Genomic DNA, 27,614 nt, shown 5'->3' with positions numbered 1-27,614 from the left:
TGAGAGAGAACAGAGGCTGGAGGGGAGAGGATGGTTAATGTTTTAGTATAACTAGAGAGCCCACAGAACTCTGGGCTGACTTTTGTATTGAGTCCTGTGAGAAAGACTTCCTTTGAAAAGGCTAGGTAGCACTTGGGAGACAGTTTGTGTTGAGGAGGGACGGTGTGGAGGTCAGATCCCAGAAGAGATTCTGGCTCGGTCATCATTCAGTCCTGGTGTTGCTGACAGTGGGGGCCCCGCAACCGTGGGAGGAAGTTAGGGGCTATGATCTGGCGAGGGAGCAAGCCATGGGGGCTTAAAGCTTTATTCATAGAACACTTAGAAGATTGAGAACCACAGATTATGATGACTGAGGGTAAAAAGAGAGTTTGCAACATGTCTGGTAATACCTTTGCATTGAAAGCAGGGCACTTAACTTTGCAAAGCTGCAGGTTTATTCATTTGAAAAATTGGGATAAAAATATCCACGTCCTAGGGTTAGGATGAGAATGAAATGGAATAGTGTCTGTAAAGCTTTTAGCACAGTTCCTGGAACACAGTGTCTAGCCAGAACTAATTTATTTGTTCAACAAAACATGTATGGAACCTTGGCAAGAGACAGAGGCAGCGAGTCAAGCACGGTGGTTAGGGACACTGGAGACAGAGTCAGGAGACGTGGGCTCCTGTCTTTGGCTTACTGGAGCTGTGTATTGGGAAAGTCATATAACTGGGGTGAAGAGGCTCAATTTGGTATTTGTAAAACTGAGGATGGGTGGGGGGCGGGGGAGGAGTTGGATTGGAATAGTCTTAAGGATTCCTTCCAGCTCTGACAGTCTGCAAGAAAGATGTCATTTATGTCTTCTCAACGCTTCCAACCCAGGTGAACAGCAAGGGCTGGATGTAATGCTAATATAACACTGGAGAGCATGTGATACGTCAAGGGCTCCACACACACAACAGGCACAACAACCCTGCAAGAGATGTTTGGTTCATTCATTCGCCCAGTAGAGTTATTGTGCACCTACTGTGTGCCAGGCACAGCAAAATTTCTGAGCCAGTGAAACTTACATTCTAGTAGAGGAGAAAAACAATACAAAATTCATCAAATGAACAAATAATTTCATGGAGAGAAAAGAGCCGTGAAGAAAAATAGAACAGGGCAGTGGAATACAAGATGAGAGGAACTGAGAAATCATAGCTCTGAATGGTGAAGGCAGTGTTCAAATGTAGATCTCACTTCAACACCCTGGGCGCTCATCTGTCACACTTCTTTCTCCTGTAGAAACACGTTGGAATATGGGCTATAGTGTATCCATGGCAGGATGTCTGCATCTTGTTTACAGTTGTCTTACACTGTGGATGTGTATGCATGTAATCACACACGCAAGTACAGGTCTCTTGCCATAGCACTAAGATTGAGGCGCTCCTAGAATACCTTGCTAAAGAGTATTATTGTTTGCCATTTTGAAAAATGCTCTTTTCCAAAGATAACAGGATGTATTTGTTAGCCACAACCATAGAGAATGTATTTCTGCTGTTAAATGTATTGCCCAATGATCAAAATTCTTTCCTTCCTGGGTACTAGTGAAGTTCATTTTCTGGGCCCTATTTCTTCCTATCTAGTTTCTGAGCTACTTTTCTCTACTTTACCCATTTTGGGTCTACATGTGTTTCTAAGCTAACTCATATACTTTTTCAAAACAAGTAAGACATAGATGACGAGCCAATACAAATATATTCTGGAAGAGACTTGCCCAAGGTCCCATCCTGGATCAATATAGCAATGTTGGAATCAGAATCTACCCAAGGCCACGTTATTTCACAAATTCCCTTGAGCTTCTTTTCATTTAAAGTCCCTCAAGTTTTGCAAAGGGAAGCTATTTATTGTCTCTCTTGGGAGGCAGGATAAGGATTTTGGAACTGTTGGACCCATGTTCAAATCCAGGCTCTGCCACTCATTGGGTGGAGGGGGGTGTCCTTGGACAATCCAGTTAAGTTTACAGGAGTCTATTTCCTCATTTGCAAAATAACATCACCCACCTCATGGGGCTCTTACATCACCAGATGAGCTATTACTTGTAAACTCTTATAATAGTACTCGTTGCTGCCAATGATAATGTTTGTTAACTACAAAAAGCACCAAGTATGGCTCCTGCCACATAGTGGGGATTCATTCAATCCCAAGTCCTATTATTAATATTCATAACAATAAATGGCAACTGTGATTTTGCAGACATAGTTGGGAAAAGTCACAATTTAAAAACTTAGGCTGTGTATTTATCAGTGGTTTCAAAATCTTCCATGGTTAAGAACCACCTAAGATCTTTTGAAAACACAGATTCTAAGATCCTACCCCAGACACTCATATTTGATGGACTAGGGCAGGGCCCAGGAAAAACAAAGAACACTCATAGACAATCTTATCTAGAAAGTGAACTGGGGGAAAGAAGAAAGTGAAGGGGGCAGGTGTGGCTTAGTGTAGGCTCTCAGGAGTGGTATTAGATTACTTGTCTGCAAGACACAGAGGCCTTAATATGGATGTAATGCACACAGCAGAGGGAATTGTGCAGAATGATACTTAGGAGCCTGGGTTATTGACCTACCACCTGTGTGACCTCAGAGGAGTCAAACCTTTCTCTCCCTAGCCCATAGTTCCCCCAACTACAAAAGAAGGGGGTAGAGCTAAAAACAGGGCCAGCTCTGCCAGTCAAGTCCCACATGGACATCAGAAACCAAATGGAATGCATAGGTCAAGGAGGGATTTTTCACTTCAGCTGGAGAGGACAGAGGTCTTTAAAAAAAAATGTTTTCTTAATGTTTTATTTATTTCTGAGAGAGAGAGAGAGCGTGAGTCGGGGAGGGTCAGAGAGAGAGGAAGATACAGAATCTGAAACAGGCTCCAGGCTCTGAGCTGGCTGTCAGCACAGAACCCGACGCGGGGCTCGAACCCACAAACTGGGTGATCATGACCTGAGCCTAAGTCAGATGCTCAACTGACTGAGCCACCCAGGCGCCCCAGGACAGAGGTCTTCTGACAGAAGTGAGACCCAGGAGGGCTTTAGAGTCAGCCTAAGATGTTTGAAAGGGGAGAAGGGAGGCTGGTGCAGGGCATATATTTTACTGAGCTGACAAGGCAAGGAGAGAGACAGTTTGCTAGAGAGGCAGTACCTGTGGGTGGGCCTCCAGAGATAAGACACCAAGGAACTCTTGAATATCAGAAAGAAGTGTTTTCTCCCACTGGCCTTGGGGAGTAGAAGTAGTTAGAAGGACCCAAGCAGGGGCGCCCGGGTGGCTTAGTCGGTTAAGCGTCCGACTTTCGCTCAGGTCATGATCTCGCGGTTCGTGGGTTCGAGCCCCGCGTCGGGCTCTGTGCTGACTGCCAGCTCGGAGCCTGGAGCCTATTTCGGAGTCTGTGTCTCCCTCTCTCTCTGACCCTCCCCTGCTCACGCTGTCTCTCTCTCTCTCTCCTAGAAATAAATAAAACATTTAAAAAAAAAATAAAAAAAAAAAAAGAAGGACCCAAGCAAAGTTGTGTTAGAACCAGATTGATACAGATCGCTAAGGGCTGGATTAGAGTGGTGGCAGGAGGAACAGAAGAAGGACCTGACTTCCGAGGGTCATTTCTAGAGGTCAGATAGGAGGAGCCTGAAGGTGGTTGATGGAGTTTGGAGCCCAGGTACATTCAGGTCTGAACTGCCTCGGTCATGGGTGGCACCTGTTGACGTGTATCTGGAATGTGTTATTTTCCTGGAGGCCAACAGAAGAAAATGTTGCCAAGTGAACCAGAAGTGGAAATCTTTTGTCATTTCAAGGAAACCAGAAAAGACTAAGGGCTCAGTGTTCTCTGGGAGGAAGAAGACGGACGTCAGAGACTCCTCTGCCTATCTGTGGCAGGGTTTAAAAGAGAGAGAGGCAAGACAAAGTCTTACAAGAAGCCATGATTCACAGACGTATGCTGGGCTCCAGTGGCGTGGGGCCCCACCCTGGCGCCATCGCTGACTGCCAATGTCTGAGATTTCATTTTGTCATCAGTAAAAGCAGACAACCTGCTGGATAATAAAAACTGCCTCCTAAATTGTATCAAAATTAAATGAGAGAATCCAAATCAAGTGCTTATTATAACGTCTGGGACATTATAGGCTCTTAATAAATGGTAGAGTAACTCTACCGGAATTTTCTAAAAAGACAAAACAAATGTGGTTTTTTGTTTTTTTGTTTTGTTTTTTTTTTAAGAAAGATAATATCATGGCTCATGTAGGGATATATAACAGTTCAAACTTCCAGTTCATTTGAAGCCCCCTGTAATTACACCTGCTGATAATTTTGGGGCCTGGGTTATCGACCTGCTACCCACCACCCGTGTGACTTCAGAGGAGTCACACCTTTGTCTCTCCGGCCCATGGTTTCCCCACTTGCAAAATAATGGAGTGGTTGCCCCACACCTCTGTTTCGGGTGAGGTTCTGGGAAAGTCTGGATTTTCTGAATGAAAGGAATTTCATCCTGAGGGTCATCAGTATTCATGCAAGGCTTATTATACTGAGTCACTGGTAGAGTCTGCCCGGTACAGCCTTCTCACTGAGAGGGTGTAACAGCCATTCCACTAATTTCATTAACTTGCTTTTAAGAGAGTAATTGTTCTGCACGTTTTTTTTTCTTCCTAGTTTGCTGAGGTCTATGCTGTTTATTTGTCGGCACACATGGCGCTTATGTATATTATTATTGTAAAACTAAGGTTTCAGCAAACCCTGAAATGCCAATCCTAATCCCACAGTAGTTTGCGATCATGTGCATGTAGAAAGTGCTAGATCTTTGACATACTTTGCTATATAGTTTAAGACATCCCTCTTCCAGTACATTATTTGTGTTACTTTTACGTATTTTGTGACTTTTTCAATAATCGGATATCTTAGATTCCAGCTTACAGGACAAAACTTTCCTGAGCATAATGCTTCCCTGGGATCTTTGCCAAAGGCCAAGAAGTTATTCTTGTTTATTTACAACATTTCCATCATGTTTTTAAAATTTAGTTTTATTTATTTTATTTTAGAGACAGGGAGACAGAGAGTGTGAGGAGGGGAGAGGGGGAGAGAGAGAGAGAGAATGAGAATCCCAAGCAGGCTCCACGCTCAGCATGGAGCCTGACACAGGACTCAATCCCATGACCCTGGGATCGTGACCTGAGTCCAAAATCAAGAGTCAGATGCTCAACCGACCAAGCCACCCAGGTGCCCCATATTTCCATCATTTTTACATGCAAACTGTTTTATCTTTTTTTTTTTTCATCATGTGAATACTGCTTTAACAGGGTTTATTATTAGCATGATTTTCCAGATAAGGAAACTAAAAAGGCCAAGCTATTTACCCAAAGTGTTTCAGCTGATTACTAGAAGACAGAAGAGGTCTTTGGTCTTCAACACCCATTTTTAGTACTTTCCCCACCATATTTTCTGGGTTTCCCTGGACACTTTTTGAACTGGATTATACCACTTCTAGGGATCTTTGTGTTATACGTGTGTCTATTAAGCCAAATATTGAGCTCCTGAAGGATGGGGAATTTTTTAAATTTATTTTAGTATCTCAGAGCCCTCGTAGTGTCAGCACTTGGTAGGTGCTCATTAAAAGTTATGGAGCTTATAGGGTGACTGGTGATATCAGTGAATAATTAAAGTTTTCTAAAAGTGAATCCTGACCTAGGAGTATCATTGTAAATATCACTTCCCTTGACTTGCTTATTTTCTACCAGAAATCATATACTTCTGTGTGGAATATATGTAGTTCATTGCATTCCAAGCCTTGACTAGAAGAGAGTTTATGCTGGCCTTTTGCTTTCAGGTTTCATAGGAAAACTTTTAACCAGGAGCACTTAATCTTGTAGGAAACAAGCTATATTGAAGACAATTCCAATCAAAATGGTGCCATATCACTGATCTTCTCACTCAAAGAAGAAGTTGGTGCCCTGGCCAAAGTCTTGCGCTTGTTTGAGGTAAGTATTCATTTCCGCCTTGGAGAATGCATAGCAGACTTCTGTGTTATTCCCTCATTGAAAGCAGTGATGAGACCATGGGTTCTGGAAGTGGGAGACTTGCTTTTCAGCACAGGCTCTCACATTAACCAACTGTATGACTTTAGTGAAGTCTTTCATTCTCTCTGGGCTTCAGTTTCTCCATTCATAGAATTGTTCAGAGTCACTGGATGCACACACAGGAAGCTGGCCCTGATTTCAGACTTCTTTTAGCGAGCTCTTCTTGAATTAATTACTATCTTCTCAGTGTTCCCAAAGCACTTTACTCTTAACTGCAGCACTTATTTGCCTGGTTAGGCATATACATTTTCTGTCTGGGCTTGTTTCTTCAGGCAGGGAGCCTTGGCTCAGTCATCTTTATATCCTCTACAGACCAGCGTTATATATATTAAATGTTCACTTAAGAATAAAGTTAAATTTAAATACAAGCAAAGTAAATTGGGCTTTATTTATTTATTTTTGTCCTGGATTTTAAGAAGGAATATTTTTGAACAAATTAATTTTTACCCGAAGTTCTTTAATAAAATCCTATCTGGTGACTGATTTCATAAATAAATGGGATAGAGACACATGTCTCATGAAGAAGAATTTCAAACAATGTAAGTAGATATTCTGTACTCAAGAGAGAAGAGTGCACGTGCTCCTTAAATGCACGTGACCCAGTGTGACTTTCTTCCAAACCAGATGGGTTGGAAAGGACGTGGAGAGCCCGACAGAAGCTCAGCTGGGTTATCAAGGTCAATATCAGCAGTGATGAGTCAGGTAGATTGTATGAACCTTTGATAGGACACGATGAAAATGACACTTTACTTCTGTGGTCTTCCTCCCCTAAAACCATAACCCAGTCTAGTTCTGAGAAAAACGTCAGACAAGTCTCGGTTAAAGGACATTATACAAAACACCTAACCCATACTCCTCAAAACTATCAAGGTCATCAAAAACAAGAAGTGTCTGAGGAATTGTCATAATCAAGAGGAGCCTAAAGGAATGTAACATCTAAATGTAATGTGGTGTCTGGAATGAGATCCTACTACAGAAAAAGGACATTAAACATAAACTACAAAAATTCAAAACATATGGTTTTAGTTAATGAAAATGCATAAGTATTAGTACATTAACTGTAACACATTCTACACTAACACATGATGCTAATAATAGACAGAACTGGTTACAGAGTATATGGAAATTTTTCAAGAAAAATTTTTCAAGAAATGAGAAGAGAGACAGATTACTTTCTGAATGACAAACTGTTCATGAGAATGTATCTGTAAAATGCTCCTATGCAACATTTTAGACTTTGTATTATGTAGTTATTCAGCAGTTTCCCCTTGAGAGGCCAAGTGTTAATCGGTTAAGAAATTAAGTAATAGTAAATTAACAGGATGTTTTTAGTGTAATTAATAAACCACAAGTAACTAAATTACCAGGACTAGATAAAATGCACCCAAAGAGTGTGTGTGCGTGTATGTGTGTGTACTCTGGGTGAACTTTTTAAAGCATTATCCCCAATCTCAATAGCCATGGTCAATAAGTGATATTACTATATACATTCACAGAGGAGGAAACACAGGTCTCTGTATCAGTGATTAGTAAAGTAAAGGTGTTTCTTTTTGTTAGTGTATGTCAGTTTTTTTCCCAAATATATTTCAGAAGTTGCTCTAGACGTTGTATAGGCCAGCGTCCCTTCTACCCTTCTTAACAGCCTGGTAAAATGCAGAGTTAAGTTACAATCACTCAAAGCATTGAGGGAAGATAGAAAGTCAAATTCTAGTATCTGTGGAACCACAGTATGTGATAAACCAGACATGGAGGGTGCTGGTTTTGGTTCCCATTCAAATGGGAGGAGGATGTATTACTCCATTTTATGTATGAAGGAGCTGAGGTTCTGAGAGGCCGAGTAATTTGTTCAAAATCACACAATGAATGTGCAGTGATGATGGGACGTGGGATCCTGGATTTCAAAGCCCTGAGCTCTCTCTAGCACCCCACACCTCTGCCAAATACAGCTGTCCCTGCACATTTGAAAATTTCTGGAGGTTTTTTTAAAATACAAATATCCTGGCTCCACCCTCCTATTCTTTGGGGAAAAGGATCTGTCACCCGGTATTCTTTTTTTTTTTTGAATGTTGCTTTATTTTTGAGAGAGAGTGAGAAAGCACAAGTGGAGGAGAAGCAGAGAGGTGGACAGAGGATCTGAAGCAGGCTCTCTGTTGAAAACAGAGAGCCCGGTGTGGGGCTGGAACTCATGAACCTCGAGATCATGACCTTAGCAGAAGTCGGACACGGAACTGACTGAGTCATCCAGGCGCCCCCCACCCCCAAGTTTTCTTTCTTTCTTTCTTTCAAATTGAAATGTGTATCAAAGGGCAAGAAAAATAACTACCCATATTCCCCTCATCCACGTCAACCACTGTTGACATTCTGACAAGTTCGCTTTCATTTTATCATGTTTAATTATGGTTTAAAAAATTACAAATTAACCTACTGTTTCTTGAAAAAGAAATACAGCATGAAAGATATTGCTGTTTCCTGCTCTCCCCTCAATCCCATCATGCTGCAAACTTCCTGGCCAAGGCAGCATTAATATAAGCTTAGTATGCTTCTTCCCATATTTCAGTCCTTTACAAAATGATATTGATACTAATAAGTACTGGCCTATACACACTGTTTTGCAGCCTCTTTTGAGTCAGGTGAGTAGAGCTGTCAAAAGCGTGGACTCTGGAGAGATAGAGCCGCGGTTCTGGGAAAGTTGTATGACCTGTCTGTGCTTCAGTTCCTCATAAAAATAATAGTATCTGCTTCAAAGAGCAGATCTAAGGATCAAATGACTTAATGCATGTAAAACTCTGTGAGTGGTTACACATTAAGTGTCCGAGAAGACTTGCTATATATTTTTTTTTTCTGAATGCAGTGTTTTTAAGATTTATACAAGTTAAGTTAATAACTTAACTTCTGAAGAGAAGTTCTTAAAATGCATGGGCCATATTTTATTTATCCAGTCCCCAATTTTTGGCATCTATGGTGTCTCCTATTTTCTGAAGTCACAGACCATTCTGTGGTACTTTGTTCTCTTTTTTTTTGTATGCAATGTGCAAATATTTCTCTAGGGTAGGTAGCTAGAATTTCAATTGTTGGTCTTAGGTCATGGACATTTTTAGTTTTAAAAGAAACTACTAAGTTGTTCTCCAAATGTTCTTTAACAATTTATGCTCCCTTAGTTCACTGTGGGAATACGTCTTTCTCTATACTCTAAAGTTATTTGCATATTATTGCTTTTTAACTGTGGACCATATAATGGGTGGGATGTGGTAGTTTATATTTTAATTGTATTTCTTAATGTTTGCTTATTTTTGAGACAGAGAGAGAGACAGAGTGCAAGTAGGGGAGGGGCAGAGAGAGGGAGACACAGAATCTGAAGCAGGCTCCAGGCTCTGAACTGTCAGCACAGAGCCCGATGTGGGGCTCAAACTTACAAACTATAAGATCATGACCTGAGCTGAAGTTGAGACACTTAACCAATGGAGCCACCCAGGCGCCCTGGAATGTGGTAATTTATTGTTTTAATTTTCATTTCTCTGATTATGAGTGAAATGATGGGGTGTCTTTTCCTATTACATGACATCGAATTTTATTCTTTTGTAAACTGTGACTTCTCCATTCAGGTTTTAATCTTTTTCTGCTGCAAATTTATCTTTTTCTTACTGATTTCTTGACAGATTACTTATGTATTCTGAATACCATTCTGTTTGTGGTATTCTCCATCTCTTTATTTTACTTGGATTTATCATATTATTTGTCATACTGAACTTTCAAATTCTACTGTGATTAATATTTTCAGTCACTTCCTTTATGACTTTTGGGTTTTGTTTGTTTGTTCTTGAGTTTTCCTTAAATTCCACTGATGACTCTGATGCCCAATCAGGAATGAGAACCAGTGCTCTAAGCTGTTACTGGGGAACTGTCACCAGGGACTGTTTCCATGAAATAAATCATATTTAATACTCAGAAATTTTTAATATTTTCTATAAATTAAATAATTTAGTGGAGGTGGGTGATACCATACCCATTTTAGAGACAAGGAAACTAAAGTTCAGTGAGCTCAATAGCTTGTCTAAGGTATGTACATAATTTGGTAGAACCTCAGAAATTGACTAGGATTCTAAAATGCCAGGCTTATCATTTTTATCAGAGAAAAATCACTTGTTTATGAGAAAGCAAAACAACATAGCCTTTATTTTGCATGCATTCTTTTCAAGAGAATGGTCTTTGAACTTGGAATGCTGGAATAATGTATTGAAAACCAAGAGAAACATGGCTGGGCTTTAGTATTTCAGGATCTGGGTCCTTGGCAAAGCCACTTTGTCTTGGCATCCATCTGATATTTCCAAGCAAGCGAATTAGGGAGCTTTCTAGGGCCAAGACTTTATGAGGATTCAAGGGATCCCTCATTTGCCTTTAGATGAGTTCCTATCTTTAGTTCCAAATAGCATACTAGCTACATGTTGTGATCTAAAACATATAAGGAGCATCAGTTTTGTAGTGTGCAATTTAGATCCCAGATATCATTGACTTTGGCAGATAATTTAACATAAATCCCTGTGTTTATTCATCTGTAAAGTGGGGCTAATGATCTACACCTCCAGGGAACTATGAGATTTTACATGCTACATAAAATGTGTGATACGAGTTGAGCCTACAGAAGATGCTCATACAATGTCTTTTCCTTTATCCCTTCCGCATGTGATCTATGAACCCTATCAGAGATCTTGGGAAAAATATAATGATAAGAAGGCTGTTAGAAGATTAGAGAGAGTCAGAGCCCTGATTTTTTATTTTTCTTTATTTTTCTTTTTTTTTTACAAACAATTTTTATTTATTTATTTATTTATTTTTTCACAAATAGTTTATTGTCAAATTAGTTTCCACATAACACTCAGTGCTCATCCCCACAAGTGTCCTCCTCCATGCCCATCCGCCCCTCCCCCCCACATCCATCAGTCCTCAGTTTTTGTCAGCATTCAAGAGTCTCTCATGGTTTGCCTCTCTCCCTTTCCCCCACCATTTCCACCCTTCTTCTCCCCCTTGTTCCTCCGTCAAGTTCCTCCTAATCCTCCTATACGTGCAAACATATGATATTTGTCCTTCTCTGCCTGACTTATTTCGCTCAGCATAACACCCTCAAGGTCCATCCATGTTGCTACACATGGCCAGATTTCATTGTTTCTCATTGCCATGTAGTATTCCATGGTATAGATAAACCACATCTTCTTGATCCATTCATCTGTTGATGGACACTTAGGCTCTTTCCATGTTTTAGCTATTGTGGAGAGTGCTGCTATGAACATTGGGGTACATGTGCTCCTATGCCTCAGCATTTCTGTATCCCTTGGGTAAATTCCTAGCAGTGCTATTGCTGGGTCATAAGGGAGTTCTATTGTTAGTTTCCTGAGGAACCTCCACACTGTTTTCCAGAGGGGCTGTACCAGTTTACATTCCCACCAACAGTGTAGGAGGGTGCCCGTTTCTCCACATCCTCGCCAGCATCTAGAGTTCTCTGATTTGCTCATTTTAGCCACTCTGACTGGCGTGAGGTGGTATCTCAGTGTGGTTTTGATTTGTATTTCCCTGATGAGGAGGGATGCTGAGCATCGTTTCATGTGTCTGTTGGCCATCTGGATGTCCTCTTTGGAGAAGTGTCTGTTCATGTCTTCTGCCCATTTCTTCACTGGGTTGTTTGTTTTTCGGGCGTGGAGTTTGGTGAGTTCCTTATAGATTCTGGATATTAACCCTTTATCTGATATGTCATTTGCAACTATCTTTTCCCATTCCGTTGGTTGCCTATTAATTTTCTGGGTTGTTTCCTTGGCTGTGCAGAAGCTTTTAATCTTGATGAGGTCCCAACAGTTTATTTTTGCTCTTGATTCCCTTGCTTTTGGGGATGTGTCAAGTAAGAAGTTGCTGCGGTGGAGGTCAAGGAGGTTGTTTCCTGCTTTCTCCTCTAGGGTGTTGATAGTTTCCTGTCTCACGTTCAGGTCCTTTATCCATTTTGAGTTTATTTTTGTGCATGGTGTGAGAAAATGATCTAGTTTCATTCTTCTGCATGTTGCTGTCCAGTTCTCCCAACACCATCTGTTAAAAAGGCTGTCTTTTTTCCATTGGATATTCTTTCCTGCTTTGTCAAAGATCAGTTGGCTGTATACTTTTGGGTCCACTTCTGAGTTCTCCATTCTGTTCCATTGGTCTATGTGTCTGTTTTTGTGCCAATACCATACTGTCTTGAGGATGACAGCTTTGTAGTAGAGGCTAAAGTCTGGGATGGTGATACCTCCCGGTTTGGTTTTATTTTTCAGTATTACTTTGGCTATTCGGGGTCTTTTGTGGTTCCATCCAAATTTTTAGATAGTTTGTTCTAGTTTTGAGAAGTATGCTGGTGCATGATTTTTTTATTTTTCTTTCCAAAACAAAGTTAAAAATCTAGAATGAATGACTTAATATAGTTTGTGAGCATTCACAGGCAAATGACAATGACCAAGAATTGGGGCAGGACCATTAAAGAAAAGCAGAGTAGGTTGGTAGAGCAGAGAGACTGTGGTGGCCAGAGTGTGTTTGTGTATTTATATCTCTCATGATATCTTTGTGAATGAGGCATAAGAACAAGCATTAGATGAAATACAGACAAACCCCTTAAATTGTGTCATTGACACTGAACTTCTGGACCATGTATGACAAAACCAAAGGTAATAAAAAGCAAAGCCAATGAAAGACTAAACTATACTTTCTGCAGTGTTTCCTAAACAATAGTCTATTACATTCTACACATTAGTAGGTGTTTTAGTAGAAAAGAGTTTTAATGGTGAATACATCTAGAAAGTTCTACATTTAGATTTTGGAAATCCATTGTACATGTAAACACATTAAAGACTCTGAGAAGCCCTGAAGAGAGGAAATTTATCCAATGTTAAGTTGCTTGGTATTTCCCAAATGTATTTGGCCAGGAGGTCTTGTTCAAGGAAGGCCTATTAACATTTTTGAAGGCATGAGTGTTTCACAAGCTTATGCTGTTTTAGAGTTATATGTTCCAGACCATCAGTTATAACCTAGGCTTGGGGCCCTGAGAAGTAGAACAGGACTGGGCTAAGTATATACTGTCAGGAACCAAACTGAGTGCAACACCCTGTTGCACCACCTATGAGCTGGATGGCCTTGAAAAAGTTATTTATCTCTTGGTAGCTTTGTTTCCTTACTTCTATTTTATTTTTATTTTTTTAAACACAAGTTGTTTCTTTTTTATTTATTTTGAGAGACAGAAAGAAAGATAGGGAGGGGCAGAGAGGGAGGGAGAGAGAACCCCAAGTAGGCTCCATGCTGATACAGCAGAGCCTGATGTAGGGCTTCATCTCATGAACTGAGCCAAAATCATAACTGACTGAGCCACCTAGGTGCCCCTTGTTTCCTTATTTTTAAAATAAAGGAAGTAATAACCCCGTATTATAAGGCTGCTGTGATACATGGATTAATGCATGTAAAATATTTGTGACAGTAGTGGACACAGGATAAGAGCTCAATAAATATTAACTCTCATTATATGCACCACATTTTTAGAGTGCCTAGAACTTCAGGGACCCTTAAATTCTTGCCAATATGAAAAGGAGTTAAAGGACAAGGATTGTTTCTCTTGAAGACGGAAGATGAGGCCATGAAATGTCTTTTCTTCCCCCAAATATTTGAAGGACCATTATGGAAGAAAAACCCTCCTTTACTTTATTTTACTTCAGAGGTAAAAAGGCAAGATGTAGAAATTACAGGAAGCAAATTTCAAATCACATAAAGGCAATATCTCTATGGTCGAAGGGTGCTAGAAGGCATTCGTTTCAAGCATTACTACTATGAAAACAGCCAGCAAAAGGCAGAGCAGAATAAAAGCAAACATTACGGTATAAATAAACCTACCTTTCCTTAATAGAGACAAAGGATAAATATCTCTCCAGCTCCCCCAAGACTGGCAATGGAGAGAGAACATTCCATACGGGAGAATCACCTATACTCTGTGAATGCTTTGCTGTGGTCCTGTCCATGTTTAATGAGCGGAACCATCCTTTGACGTCCTGTAGCAGAGAGGACTTTTAGCTAAACCTTATATGCTCAGAGTAATGAATGAAAGACTAACAGTCGTGTGAGCCTAGTCCATGAGGCCCCCCTGGCCTGACTCCATATGGTGAAAACTTTCTTGCCTATTCCTTTCCTCAGGTGATTAGCACCAAAGTCATCATTCCATTAAGCTGTTGCCCGGCAGTGGACTTACGTCCTTGTAAACCTCAGCCAGTAACTACCTCAGAATGTAACACAATCGGTTTGGGATTTATCATAAAGACACAGAGCTGTATTTACGTATATTGTCTGGGTGGTGAGGCAGCAAAGCAGATGTTTTGGTGAACTGGGGTACAACAATTAGGAATATACCAAAGCTTCTATCTGCTGCCTTGCCAGCATCCCCTGTCCTCAGTTGTTCTAACTTTCTATTCTTTATGCATTTATTTAAACATTTTCTGTAGCTCTCGGGGCGCCTGGGTGGCTTAGTTGGTTAAGTGTCCGACTTTTGCTTAGGTCATGATCTCACGGTTCGTGGGTTCGAGCCCCGCATCGGGCTCTGTGCTGACTGCCAGCTCAGAGCCTGGAGCCTGTTTCAGTCTGTGACTCCCTCTCTCTCTGACCCTCCCCTGCTCACGCTGTGTCTCTCTCTCTCTCCTAGAAATAAAATAAAAAAAATAAAACATTAAAAAAAATAAACATTTTCTGTAGCTCTCTATATTTTTAGCCTCTACTAGCTCATGTCCTGCTCCTTCTTAGAAAAAATAGTCTCCTGAGAGTCTTTGCTGCAAGGAGCTTAGTAATGGGCTATAAAATTAGATGCCACCTCCCTGGGGAAGTTCCAAAGAGGTCTCCCTCCGCTGGCCAGCTTTCCACTAATCACCTTACCAGAGATCCTCTAGGGAAGGGAACAAGCAAATACATGGATATACAGAGCGCGGAAGTTCATGGGTATGCTCAATTAGCATCATTTAGTTGATGGAGACAGAGGTTCTGACTAAGCCAGCTGCCCAAGGCTAGACACTTAGAGCCAAAAGTGCCTCAGAGTTCACCCTGTTTTCACAGTAGCCTGGGCTTTTGGAAACAAATGGAAGAGCTCCAGTCAGTGTTTATCATGTTCGCTTCCTGTGCTCTGCCTCTGCCCAGCTGACCCGTGCCTTTTCCCCATCGGATATTCAGTGAGCTCATCCTCTCTCATTTCTGCGTTCAATTAATATTGTTTGAGTATCTACCATTGTCAGATCCTATATTGGCGCTGGGGAGACTGGGGCGAGTCAGACAGTCATTCTCTGCCCTGACAGAAATGACAGAAGCTCAGGGCTCTGTGAGACAGTCAGCCAGGGCAGGTTTCTTGCAGACGTAATGTTTAAGGTGAAACTTGAAAGGGGTGACCAGTGGAGAGGAAAGGGGAAGTTCATTCTAGAACAAAGAAACAGATGACTTGACGTGAGGGAACAAACAAGTGGTCAGGTCACAGAATCCTCAAATCCTTTCTATCTTGACATCTCAGTGTTCCCGGGGACAGAGGCTGGGTTGCAGAGGGGACATCTAAGCAGATATTCAATGTTTACTTCTCTCAAGTTTGGACTTTAAGGTCATGTCTGTGACTCCTGGGTGCGGGGAAGGATCTAGAATGAGCCACGAAGGTTGCCTTTACCCCTCCGGGCGTAGGTCCGGAGCAGTCGTGAGCAGTACACTGTTTACTGGAACATTGCTTCTTTCATCAAAATAAGATGAGCTTTGAGTTTCACTGCAGGGGAAAAAAAGTTTTTACAGCCCAGATGACTTTTTGAATTTTCTTTAAAGCCTCCAGTACAGATAATGATGTAAAGGACACCCACGCAACTCACTCCTTGCTTAAGGAATGAAACATTGCAAAGGGATCATTTCTATGGTTCGTTACTAGAGAAGTTTTTCTGAATGTGTAGAAATGAAACACTGCACAAATGACTAAAGCCCCTGGGTAGCCTTCCCCAGGAACTTCCCCTTCACATGTAGCTATTAATCTGAATTCGATGTTCCTCCCACTGACCTTTTTATGTTTTGCTGTGAGAGCCCCCCTTTAGTGATCTATGGCATAGTTTTGCAAGCTTTGACTCTTCATAAAATTGCAATCATATTGCAACTCTATTTTTGCAATTTTCTTTCCTGATGAGAGAATGGGGAACGTTGTTTTTGAGAGATTTGTCCATGATGTGCTGGCTCGTTCATTTCCCCTTCTGTATATTCACTGGGCACTATACCTGACCTCTCCTGTTGGTGGAATATTTAGGTCATGATCATTGTTTATCCGTACAAATGGTGTTGCACTAAACTGTTTGTACAGGTCAGATGATGGTGTATTGACTAGAAGAGCCTCTAATTGAAAATCAGTGCTGGTTTTTAGCTGCTTAGCAGTTTAGAACAGGACGTATTTGAGAAATAGCAACACAGAGCTTACAGTTTGAACTTTTATTATGAAGTTTGATCTCCCATGGTAACAATTTAAACACTGCCATGACGCACTGACAGCTCGGGAGTTTTGTGATTGGTCTTCAGTAGCTTGGGCTGAACCAAGATGCAGGGTCTTTTTGGTCTTGTGACTCTGGTGGCCAGGAAATGGGTACAAAGAGAAATGCACCGGCAAAAAGGCTCTTTTCTCCAAAGCCTCGAGAAGAGCCCGGATTGGGTGGCTTCCCCAGTTCTCCCCAGAGAGGGGTCTCCTCTGAGTTGATTGCAACCCCAGTAAGTGCAGGGAAGGGTGGAGAAGAAATAATCTGACAAAGAGGGACAAGGCTGAGGGAAGAAAAGACCCAGAATGACAACAGAGGTACTTCCAGAGGAGGCAAGAGTGTGTCCCAAAAGATGGTCTGTGCTGATGAATCCTGCTGACGGTCCAGCTCTCTTCCAGAGCAGAGTGGGGAAGGATCTGGAGCTCACTCTAGGATTTCATTGTGCTGCCCACACTTTCCTGAATGTTTGTGGTTTCCTGTTCACCCCAGTGGGTTTAATTTCTAGATTCTTGATCAGCCAGAGCCGTTCCCGGCCCCCTCACAAGAGATCCGTAAAATACATAAGCAGCCGAGCTTGTGTCTCCACGAGACCTCTTCTCTAAACTTTTAACTGTGGTTTCTTACCCCAAATAGTGTAGTGGCCTCCAGACTGCTTCTGCCTTTGCTTCATATAGTCTATTCTTAAAACAGCTGCCGGAGTGGCTCCTTTTAAAACATGAGTCAAAGAGTGTATCTTCTCTGTCTGATTATGTTCCATAGCTTCTTAATATCACTCTGCGTGAAAAGCCAAGTTCAGGTAATGGCTGATAGTCTTTCTCGGTTATTGCTCTGCCTCAGATCCTGTTGCCCTCCCTCTTGCTCATTCTGTTCCAGTCATGCCAGGCTGCTTGGGGTTCCTTGGTCATATTGTACACTGTCTTGCCCCAAGACCCTTGCACTTGCTGTTTCCTCATGGCTTGTCTCTCATTGACTTCAGGTCTGGGCTTAAATGTCACTTGTTTAATTTTTGAGGCCTTCCTGACCACACTGTTTCAAATAGCACCTTCATGGCACCTCTGGGACATCTGATCCCTCTTTCTGGCTCTATTTTTCTCCATTCCATCTGAAGACTGTATATTCTACGTATTTTTCATAGTTACTGTTTATCTCCTGCTTCGAGAATATAAGCTCCAGAAAAGCAGGGATTTTTCCTGCTCTGTTCACTGTTGTTTCCCAACACCTAGAGCAGTATTTGGCACATGGAAGGTGCTTGATTAAATGAGCTCTTGAAAGTTCCTGTCTGTTTACGTAAGACCGATGATCTGGGGCATTCTTTGTGAACATTTTTGATGTTGTCCCCAGAAACCTCTGGAATAGGCCAGAACATAACTTCATTTAAGTTTGTTCTAAGGAGACAGCATGTAATTAGTCCAAAAGGCTTTCCTTTTCCAGCCCAGTCCCATCCGAAAATACCTTCAGCTTTTTCTTTTCCCTTTTGAAACATGCTTTCAGGAAACGACCTGAGAAAAACATAGGGTAAAGCAAATATTAAAGGGTAAAATAACTCAAAACATAATGCGTTTTGCCTCCCAGGAAAATGTGTATCTATTCCAAGTTGAGAGAGACAGAGCATAGTAAGTCCTTACTGGGTATCCAGCAGTGAAGCCAAAATTATATGAGGTGACTTTCCCCTTTTTCTTACTGAGATGCCAGGTAATATGATTATCTTTATTTTAAACATAATCAAACAAAAGTTTAAGATGACTAACTGACGTATTCAAAGGTGGTGAGCATCTGAACCAGAAGTTGAACTCAGATTGGTTCCACAGCCCACACTCTTTTCACCATACTATTCTCCTTTTCTTGAGGAATGAAATTAAGGGGGAAAGGATCAGCCCTATGCTTGAAAAGATCCAGAAGGATGGACCCATTTTTCAAGATTGTGAATTCTGTATCTGTAGTTTTATTCACCAGTTGACCAAACCCCCTTTAGAAAGATTTTCCTCAAGGACAGGAACAGAAAGGGATTTCTGGCAAATCCTTATTGATATAGGCTGTTCATTTTTATTTACTTTTCTTTGAGTCCTCATTCTCTGCTCAAGAGTGCTGATTAATTAAGACATTACATAGCTATCTTTTATGCATAAATCAATTATTGGACAAATTATGAAATCGTCTTCAAAATGCTCAACTCTAAACCTTTCTTGCCCCATCCAGATCTCCATGTGGAGTAACTGAAAGAGTTTTTTCTTTGTCCCTCATCCAAGATGTGGCGAGTGTTAGATGGGTTGATTTGTAAACCTACACAGATCCCTTGCTTAAAAATAAAAATTCATTTACTAAATGGTAATTATGATCATAATCATGTTTGGAGGTTCATTTCAAAAGCCTCTCTTAGCAACCAAAATTATCAGTATCTAAGGATCCACACGGATAAGCTGGAAAAACTCCAATAAGGAAATTGCATGCCAAACTTGAGAGTTAATTATTAACAAATTGATTCAAATGGGAAAAAAATGGTTTAGAGAATTAGGCTGAGAGTTCTTAGCCAAAAACTTCACTCACATTTTAAAAGATGTATTTTTTCTTTTCTTTATGTGCATAATATATTTTTAAATTATTTTTTAATTTTTTTAAAGAGAAAGACGAAAAGAGTGCAAGTCGGGGAGAGGGGCAGAGAGAAAGAGAGAATCCCAAGACCTTGAGATCACGACCTGAGCCAAAATCAAGAGTCAGACACTCAACCAACTAAGCTACCCCGGCACCCAATTTCCCATTATATGTGTAATATTATAAGACTTTTGGCAAATAAATAGAAGTTATATATACTCTCATAATAAGCTCATTTTGGTGCATTTTTATGGTCTTTTTCTCTTTTTTTGGCTTGGGAATAAGTTTTTAAAAATATATTTTAATTATCACAACCTATATCCATCATAAGTATTATCTGTTACAGTTGTGATTGTAATCATTTCAGGAATAAAGTTAATTTTTCATTGTAAAAGTAATAAGTTTTGTTTTTAGAAAAGTTGAACTATGATTAAAAAAATAGAAGAAGGAAACAAAATTGACTGTAGGCCCATTGTCTATAGATTAACACTGTTAAGTTATTATACGAAGTTATTACACGTATTGTAGTGTAATACGAAGTTATTACAACAGTATTGACTAATTCCTCATACTGTACATTATATCCCCATGACTTATTTTTTTTTTAACTGGAAGCTTCTACCTGTTAATCCCCTTCACCTATTTCTCCTGCCCCCAAACTCCTCCCCTCTCTGGTAACTGACATTTTATTTCCCGTATCTATTAGTCCTCTTCTGTTTTGATTTGTTTGTTTAGATTCCACATATAAGTGAAATTGTATGTTATTTCTCTTTCTCTGACTTATTTCACTTAGCATAATACTTTTCAGGTCCATCCATATTATTGCAAATGGCAAGATTTTTTTCTTTCCTTTTTACAGCTGAGTAACATTCCTATATATATTCCTCTACACACTCATATACATATATGCACACACCCCCTATCTTCTTTAGCCATTCACCCATTGATGGACACAGGCTGCTTGCCTGACTTGGCTGTTGTAAATAATACTACAATAAACACAAGTGTGCATATATCTTTTCAAATTGACAGGGTTTTTTTCCCACATAAATACTTAGAGGTAGAATTGCTAGACTGTATGGTAGTTCTATTTTAAAATTTTTGGAGAACCTCCATACTGTTTTCCATAGTGCTTGTACCAATTTTCACTCCCACCAATGCTATCCAACGGTCCTCTTTTCTCTACATCCTTGCCAACACTTATTTCTTATCTTTTTGATACTAGCCAATCTGACTGGGTGTGAGATGATACTTCGTGGTGGTTTTGATTTGCATTTCCTTGATGATTAATGATGTTCAGCATCTTTTCATGTGCTTGTCGTTTTCTTTGGAAACATGCCCTTTCAAGTCGTCTGCCCATTTTTTAATTGGGACGTTTGCTTTTTGATATTAACTCCTATTCAGTTGCCTTTTTGTTTGGTTTCCTTTGCTGTGCAAAAGCTTTGCAGTTTGATGTAGTCCCATTTGTTTCTTTTAGCTTTTATTGAACTGGCCTGAGGAGACTCGTCCAAAAAATGTCGCTAAGTCCAATGCCAAAGAGCTTACTGCCTATGTTTTCTTCTAGGAGATTTATGGTTTCAGATCTTATATTCAAGTCTTTAATCTATTTTGAATTTATTTTTGTGTATGGTATAAGTAGTGGTCCAGTTTCATTCTTTTGCTTTCCGCTGTCCAGTTTTCCCAGAACCATTGATGGAAGAGATTGTCCTTTCTCCCATTGTATATTCTTCTTTCATTGTCATAGATTAATTGACTCTATATGCATGGGTTTGTTTCTGGGCTCTCTGCTCTATTTCACTGATCTGTGTCTATTTTTGTATCAGTGCCATACTGTTTTGATTACTACAACTTTGTAGTGTAGTTTAAAATCAAGGAATTTATTTCCAGTTTTGTTCTTCTTTCTCAATTGATCTGGCTCTTAGCGTCTTTTGTGGTTCCATACAAATTTTAGGATTTGTTGTTCTAGTTCTGTGAAAAATGACACCGGTGTTTTGATGGGGATTTCATTGAATCTGTCGATTGCTTAGGGTGTGTGGACATTTTAACAATATTAACTCTTCCAATTCACGAACACAGTATACCTTTCCATTTTTCTGGGTGTCTTCTTCAATTTCTTTTATCAATGTCTTACAGTTTTCAGAGTACAGGTTTTTCACATCCTTGGTTAAATTTATTCCGAAGTATTTTATTCTGCTTGATGCAATTGTAAATGGGATGGTTTTCTTAATTTCTCTTCCTGATAGCTCATTATTAGTGTATGGAAACTCAACTGATTTCTGAATGTTAATTTTATGTCCCATAATTTTACTGAATTTATTTACTAGTTCCAGTTGTTTCTGGGTGGAATCTTTAGGGTTTTCTACCTGTTGCATCATGTCATCTGCAAACGGTGATAGTTTTACTTCCTCATATCCAAGTTAGATGCCTTTTCTTTATTTTTCTCGCCTAATTGCATGGCTAGGACTTCCATGTTTTGTTTTGTTTTTTTTTAATGTTTTATTTATTTCTAGGAGAGAGAGAGAGAGAGAGAGAGAGACAGCATGAGCAGGGAAGGATCAGAGGGAGAGGGAGTGACAGACTCTGAAACAGGCTCCGGGCTCTGAGCTGGCAGTCAGCACAGAGCCCGACGCGGGGCTCGAACCCAGGAACTGCGAGATCATGACCTAAGCAAAAGTCGGATGCTTAACCGACTAAGCCACCCAGGCGCCCCTTCCATGTTTTGTTTCGTTCCTGATCTCAGAGGAGAAGCTTTCAGTTTTTGACTGTTGAATATGATGTTAGCTGTACCTGGACTTTATTATGTTGATGTATGTTCCTCCTATTCCCCACTTTGTTGAGAGTTTTTATGATAAATGGATGTTGTAGATTGTCATATGCTTTTTCTGTGTCTATTGGGATGATTGTGTGATTTTATCCTTTGTTTTGTTAACGTCTTAATGGTGTATCACGTTGATTGACTTGTGACTGTTACTTGCTATTCAATGGTTGCATGATCTCTACTGAGTGATTTCACTACAATTCACCTAATCATTCTTCTGCAGTGGGAGTTTAGTTGTTTATGAATTTTGGTGAAAGTTTCGCCCATATGTTAGCTCTCCAGAATTGTAAAAAGCGAGTTATGGGGTATACGTTGTTTCATGGCTATTGCTAAAGTGAGAGGCTTCTCTCCGGAAGTGCTTTTGCTGACGGTGAAGTGTGGGTGTTGAACATCAATAGCCTATAATCTGTCTTCCAGCCCTTCCAGCCCTTTTCCCATCTCTCACCCCTTCCCACCCCTTCCACCCTTGCTGTACTTCTGTAAATAAGCATGCCGGAGGTGTGTCCTCTCTTGGCTCTTGGCTTTGATGTCTTTTCTGCTCTACACAAGGCAGAAATTGGTTATCTCTTCTTTTAAACTTTCAACTTAGGCAAATAGTCGGTGAAACTTATCCCTTCTCTTTCTTTCTGAGCCAAGAGGATGACATTGCTCTTTGCTTTGTTTAGGACATTACCTCTGTTTGCCTAGAAAGCTTCAGAGCAACCGCTATCTCTTTGGCCTTCCCTCCTCTAAGCAATCTCTCTCTCCCTCTCAATCTCTCTCTAGTTGGGGCCCTCAAATTGGGCTACCTGGCCACCACTGCCAGGGATACATTCTCTGTAGCTGGTGCCCATAAACAATGACTCCATCATGTGCCTTTGGGGATTATAAGGAAAAAGTTCAGGAAGAGGACCCGTATGGGGTTACTTATTGTTGTGCTTACTGTTTCCAGAGGTTTTCATTTCTTGTGCTTGCCACACTAGTAGTAATAATGATAAAAGCTAGTGTTTGCAGGATCCTCACTGTATCTCTGGCAGGAAAGGCAGCGTAGTTAGAACACTATGACTCTGAGGTTGGAAAAACCTGGGCCTCTCGCTCCAACTGCTTTTGGCAAAGCACCATCTGATTTCATTTTTTACATCCCCCTTAACCTACTCAAAGGCTTGTTGGGAAGGTCATAGAACATAATTCTAAACTGTGAAGTGATATCCAAAATGAAAATATTACTGGGGCACCTGGGTGGTTCAGCCGGTTAAGCTTCTGACTTCGGCTCAGGTCATGATCTCGTGATTTGTGGGTTCAAGCCCTGTGTTGGGCTCTGCTGACACTCAGAGCCTGAAGCCTGCTTCAGATTCTGTGTCTCCTTCTCTTTCTGCCCTTTCCCTGCTCACTCTCTGTCTCTGTCTCTCTCTCAAAAAAAAAAACATTAAAAATTTTAAAAATTCAAAATGAAAAGTTATCATCATTGTAATTATCCATGTTTTCTCTTCAACCCTATGCTACTAACAATCAAGGAGAAAGATACTTCCCAAACTACAAGGGACTTAAACCCAATAAGTCTGACTCCCATAGACCCTATTTAAAACCAGGCAATGTTGCTTCTGTATTATTAACTTAATGAGATATTTTTATTGAAATTCTATGGGATTTCACATGGGAAAGGAGGTTTCTTTATGTAAACATTTTTGGCAACCGCTGCTCTAGTCCTTTGAACCAAACCAAAATCTTAGGTTTGCAACACTAGGCTTTTAGAAAATTTCCATGTGATTAAATTCTGTGACATTTGGACTGTTTCCCCTACCTTTTGGTACTTGGTTTTGCCAAAGAAAAGTAAAAAACTTTTGCTCCTTGAAGGACTTTCTTCTATTCTTACGTATAAAACAGAAGTCCTGTTTGTATCGTGTTGTGATTTTGCCTGTTTTGTCTGTGTTAATTCCACTGACAGGCCCCTTGCTCTGACTTCTCTCTTTTAGGAGAATGATATAAACCTAACTCACATTGAATCCAGACCTTCGCGCTTAAAGAAAGATGAGTATGAATTTTTCACCTATCTGGATAAACGTAGCATGCCTGTCCTGGCAAACATCATCAAGATTTTGAGGCACGACATCGGCGCCACTGTCCATGAGCTTTCCCGGGATAAGGAGAAAGACACAGGTAACAAACAGGGATTTTGCAACACAAGTACTTTGACATTCTCTTCAAGAAACAATGGCAAAAAATACTATCTACTCTGGCAGACTATTGTGGGGGATTAATCTGGAAGGTGTATGTTAGGGACACGGAGGAGTCTTTAGTTATTTTAGACATTTAGTAAATATTAGTTCTTTACTCACTTTCTCAAGATAGAGAGATTTCCTATATTAGTAATTTTCTTTCTCTTGCTGCAAGTTTTATATGTTCTAAATTTTGGCGATCAGGAGTAAAGCTATTATAAGCATTCATGTGCAGAGTTTTGTGTGGCCATGAATTTTTTAACTCATTTGAATAAATACTTAGGAGTGCGATTGCCGAGATGAACTAGTTTTTTTTTTTCCTAAATAATCAAAACACTTTTTTCTGCTGTAATATCAAAAGTTTTATTTTGGTTTTGGTTTTGGTTTGTTTTTTGTTTTTTGCCAAAGCTGAAGGATTTAGGTCAGGAGGATTTCAAATGTTATTTATTTTATTTATTTATTTTCAAAGGTTATTTTAAATAACAATTTGAATTGGCAATTCAAATGAGACAAGACCCACCTCTTTGCACAGGGCCTTTGAAACATTTTCTAAAAGATACCCTCAGGGCCTTCCTAAGAAACCTCTCTTCCTTTCCTACCCCCTCCTCCTGTGGCTATCACCAGGACAGGGAAGTTTATTCCCGGATTCTGTCCCTGCAGAGCCTGGACAGCCACGCACGTGGGCTCAGGTCACAGAGGGGCAGGCACTTGGAATTCCTCCTCTGATCAACCCTACTTGCCTTCCTTCCCTTCCACCTCCTGAGCCGCTGCGCTGATGACCGCCTTCTCTGGCCTTTCCGGCCACCTGCTCCTCACAGGAGCTGCAGGCCCTCAGGACAAAGGGCCTGCCGGATCCTGCGGCTAACTGCCTCTGCTTGGAGCAGGTGGAGGCTGGGCCGGCTGGGGCCCTGGGGTAAGAAATCAAAGCAATTGACAAGCAGGCGGGCAGCCCCTTGGGGAGCCAGGGAAGATGTATGTAGATCAGCTGAAGGGCTGGCAGCCTGAACTGGAGGCTCTGAAAGGTTCTTAATGGGGACTCGCGGACAATGGTTAGGAACCCAGACTCCCAAACCTGGGCGCAGGGAACTTGGCGTCACCACACTTGGTGTGGCTTTGGGCAAATGACTGACCTTCACAATCTCCCACTGCATCAAATGGGAGTAGCAAGAGTCTCTGCCTCATAGGATTAATGAAACAACATCGGTGGGGCTTTGGGAACGGTGCAGAGCTTGTTTAAGGGATTACTACATGTTCCCTATTCTTACTGTTATCATTGCTGTTATGATAAATAATGACCCAAGCACAGGAGCCACGAAAAGCCAGCCTGTACACAGCAACTTTTCCAGAGACTCTGAGAACTGGCACATGACCTCAAAGGTCGTGCAGCCAAACAGACTTCTTAATTTTTCATTGGAAAAAAAAAAACGAAGGCCATGACTTGCCTTAAGGCAGAGTGAATTCTGTGCCTCTGTGGGTAAGCAGGTGTTGAGCGAGCGCTCCTCTGCACCAAGCGTGGTGATGGGAGCTGGGGGTGTGGGGGCGGGGGAGAGGCTCAACACTACTCATTCTTAAGGTGCTCACAGGCTGACAAGGGCAACAAGACACCCAGGTGAATACGGTCCAGGGACAGGTTCTGTATGAGAACAAGGTGATGGAATCTAGCAGGGTGTTGACATTTGAAACTGGGTTGACATCCGACCTGCGAAGACAATTCTGGAAGGACTGACCCTTGACAACAACACGTGTTTCATTTTATTTATTCGTGTGGCCGGTCATCCCATCCCACACTGGCTGCCCCTACCTGACACAGTTTCCCGACCCCAGTGTCCACGTAATGGAAGGGCTGCTAAGGGAAATAGTGCTGCTCAAACAGCGCAGCCTCACCCCTGCAGAGAGGGGCGGCTCTTTGGGTTTCTTGGTTTTGTGAATTGTGCGGTCTGGGCCCAGAAAGAGATTTTTTTTAGGGAAAACAACCACCCCTTTTAGAAGCATTCTTGCCGTGGAACTCAGTGGGAGAATGATTAGAGGAAGAAAGGCATCGTGGTAGATCTGAACCTTTCATTCTGTCACTCGACAAAATGCCCTTTCATTTGAGGGGCTAAGATCTCAGGAGCGAGTCTGACAGCAGGTTGAAGTGGGAGATCTGAACCCCTCGAATCAATTAGGCTAAACCACTTTCCACTCTAGTTTTTAAACCATTCAAAAGGCCATGTGGATGATAGAAAATGAAAGTTTCCAGTTTCTTAATTGCCAAAGTTCCCCACCCAAAACAGCTTAAGGGAAGGTTAATTATGGTGACATGTTAAAGAAACCCCAACCTTCTAAAATACCTCCTGGAGGAGCTGATGTGACTTTAATAGGATTTTAATCCAAAGTCTTTTGAATACTTGCGATCTATTCTCTTGCTACCCTCTCTCCTGATGACCTCAAATCCTTCTTCAACCCAACATGAAAGAGCATTAATATCTTCCATCGATCAATCTACTAATCCTTTTACCTTTCCCTTTGACTCTTCTGCATGACATTGCACTTAGAAGGGGGATGGAAATTCCTACATGGAGGCAGATTGCAGCCAGGGGAAGCAGAGGGACAGAATGTCTTGGCTAGACGGAGATATAGGATTATCACCTTTCGAGAAATATATCCGTTTGCAGTTATTTTCCAAGAGCAAATGGCCATCTGGTGGCTTTTGTTCAAGTTGTGGTAGTTACGGGAATCCTGGTGTGGAGGCAGAGGGAGTCCAAACTTCCAGTACAACTGTATTTTCTGTGGGGAGCGGAAGGGCCATTTATATATTTATTCATCTGTCTATCTATCTGTCTGTTTACCTATGTTTCTGTCTGTCTGGCCTGGGGGCGGTTATGATTTTGTCTTTTTTATGTGGATCAATGCCTGAAGCAATGATTTAAGGGAAAAATATGTTGTGAGAAGACAAGAGCAGCATTATTACTCATTCCCGCCCGCTACATACTGCTCCCCACTCCCAGCCCAGTCTTCCGGTTCCCTTGCTCCTCCGCTAGTGCTTCCCCTATGCGAGGGGCCCTGATAAGCCTGAGGTTTCAGACTGGTTGTAGGTGGAGGATGGGATTCCTTGGAGGAGTCTGAAAAGCCCCTGGGACTGTGGGCAAGATGGTACACATACGTGTGCATGCATATTGTTCAAGAGTGATTTTCAAAGGGGTCATGGTTCCCAAGCTGTTGAGGACCCCTAAAGAGAAGAAGCCAGTTTAGGGCTGGCAGGGGGTTCAGAGGGCTGGAAGTTTCCCCCTTCCCACTGCCCGGTGGGGTGGCTGCCTTTCCCTTCTCCCTCCCTCTGCTCTTCCGTCTGTGCTTCCGTCTTCCCTGTGTCCCCTTCTCCCTTCCAAACCATCTCTGGAGCATTTCCCTTCACCCCCAAGGGTGTGTCTCAGGGCTGCAGGTGTTTGTGGCC

The 27,614-nt window shown here is 41.3% G+C and overlaps 1 protein-coding gene across 1 annotated transcript in view; it reads left to right on the top strand.

The window, feature by feature from the left end:
* PAH (phenylalanine hydroxylase) overlaps positions 1-27,614 on the top strand; it is a 73,858-nt gene that overhangs the window by 870 nt on the left and 45,374 nt on the right. The window contains exons 2-3 of the mRNA XM_039252483.1: positions 5,856-5,963; positions 23,942-24,125. Of these exons, the coding sequence (XP_039108414.1) occupies positions 5,856-5,963; positions 23,942-24,125 (292 nt within the window). The remainder of the gene's footprint in view (positions 1-5,855; positions 5,964-23,941; positions 24,126-27,614) is intronic.

This window comes from Hyaena hyaena, unplaced genomic scaffold (genome assembly GCF_003009895.1).
Source record: "Hyaena hyaena isolate Hyena2069 unplaced genomic scaffold, ASM300989v1 scaffold_417, whole genome shotgun sequence".
Taxonomy (NCBI): Eukaryota; Metazoa; Chordata; class Mammalia; order Carnivora; family Hyaenidae; genus Hyaena; species Hyaena hyaena.
The sequence above is the reverse complement of the archived record's forward strand: the minus strand, read 5'-3'. Positions and strand labels throughout refer to the sequence as shown.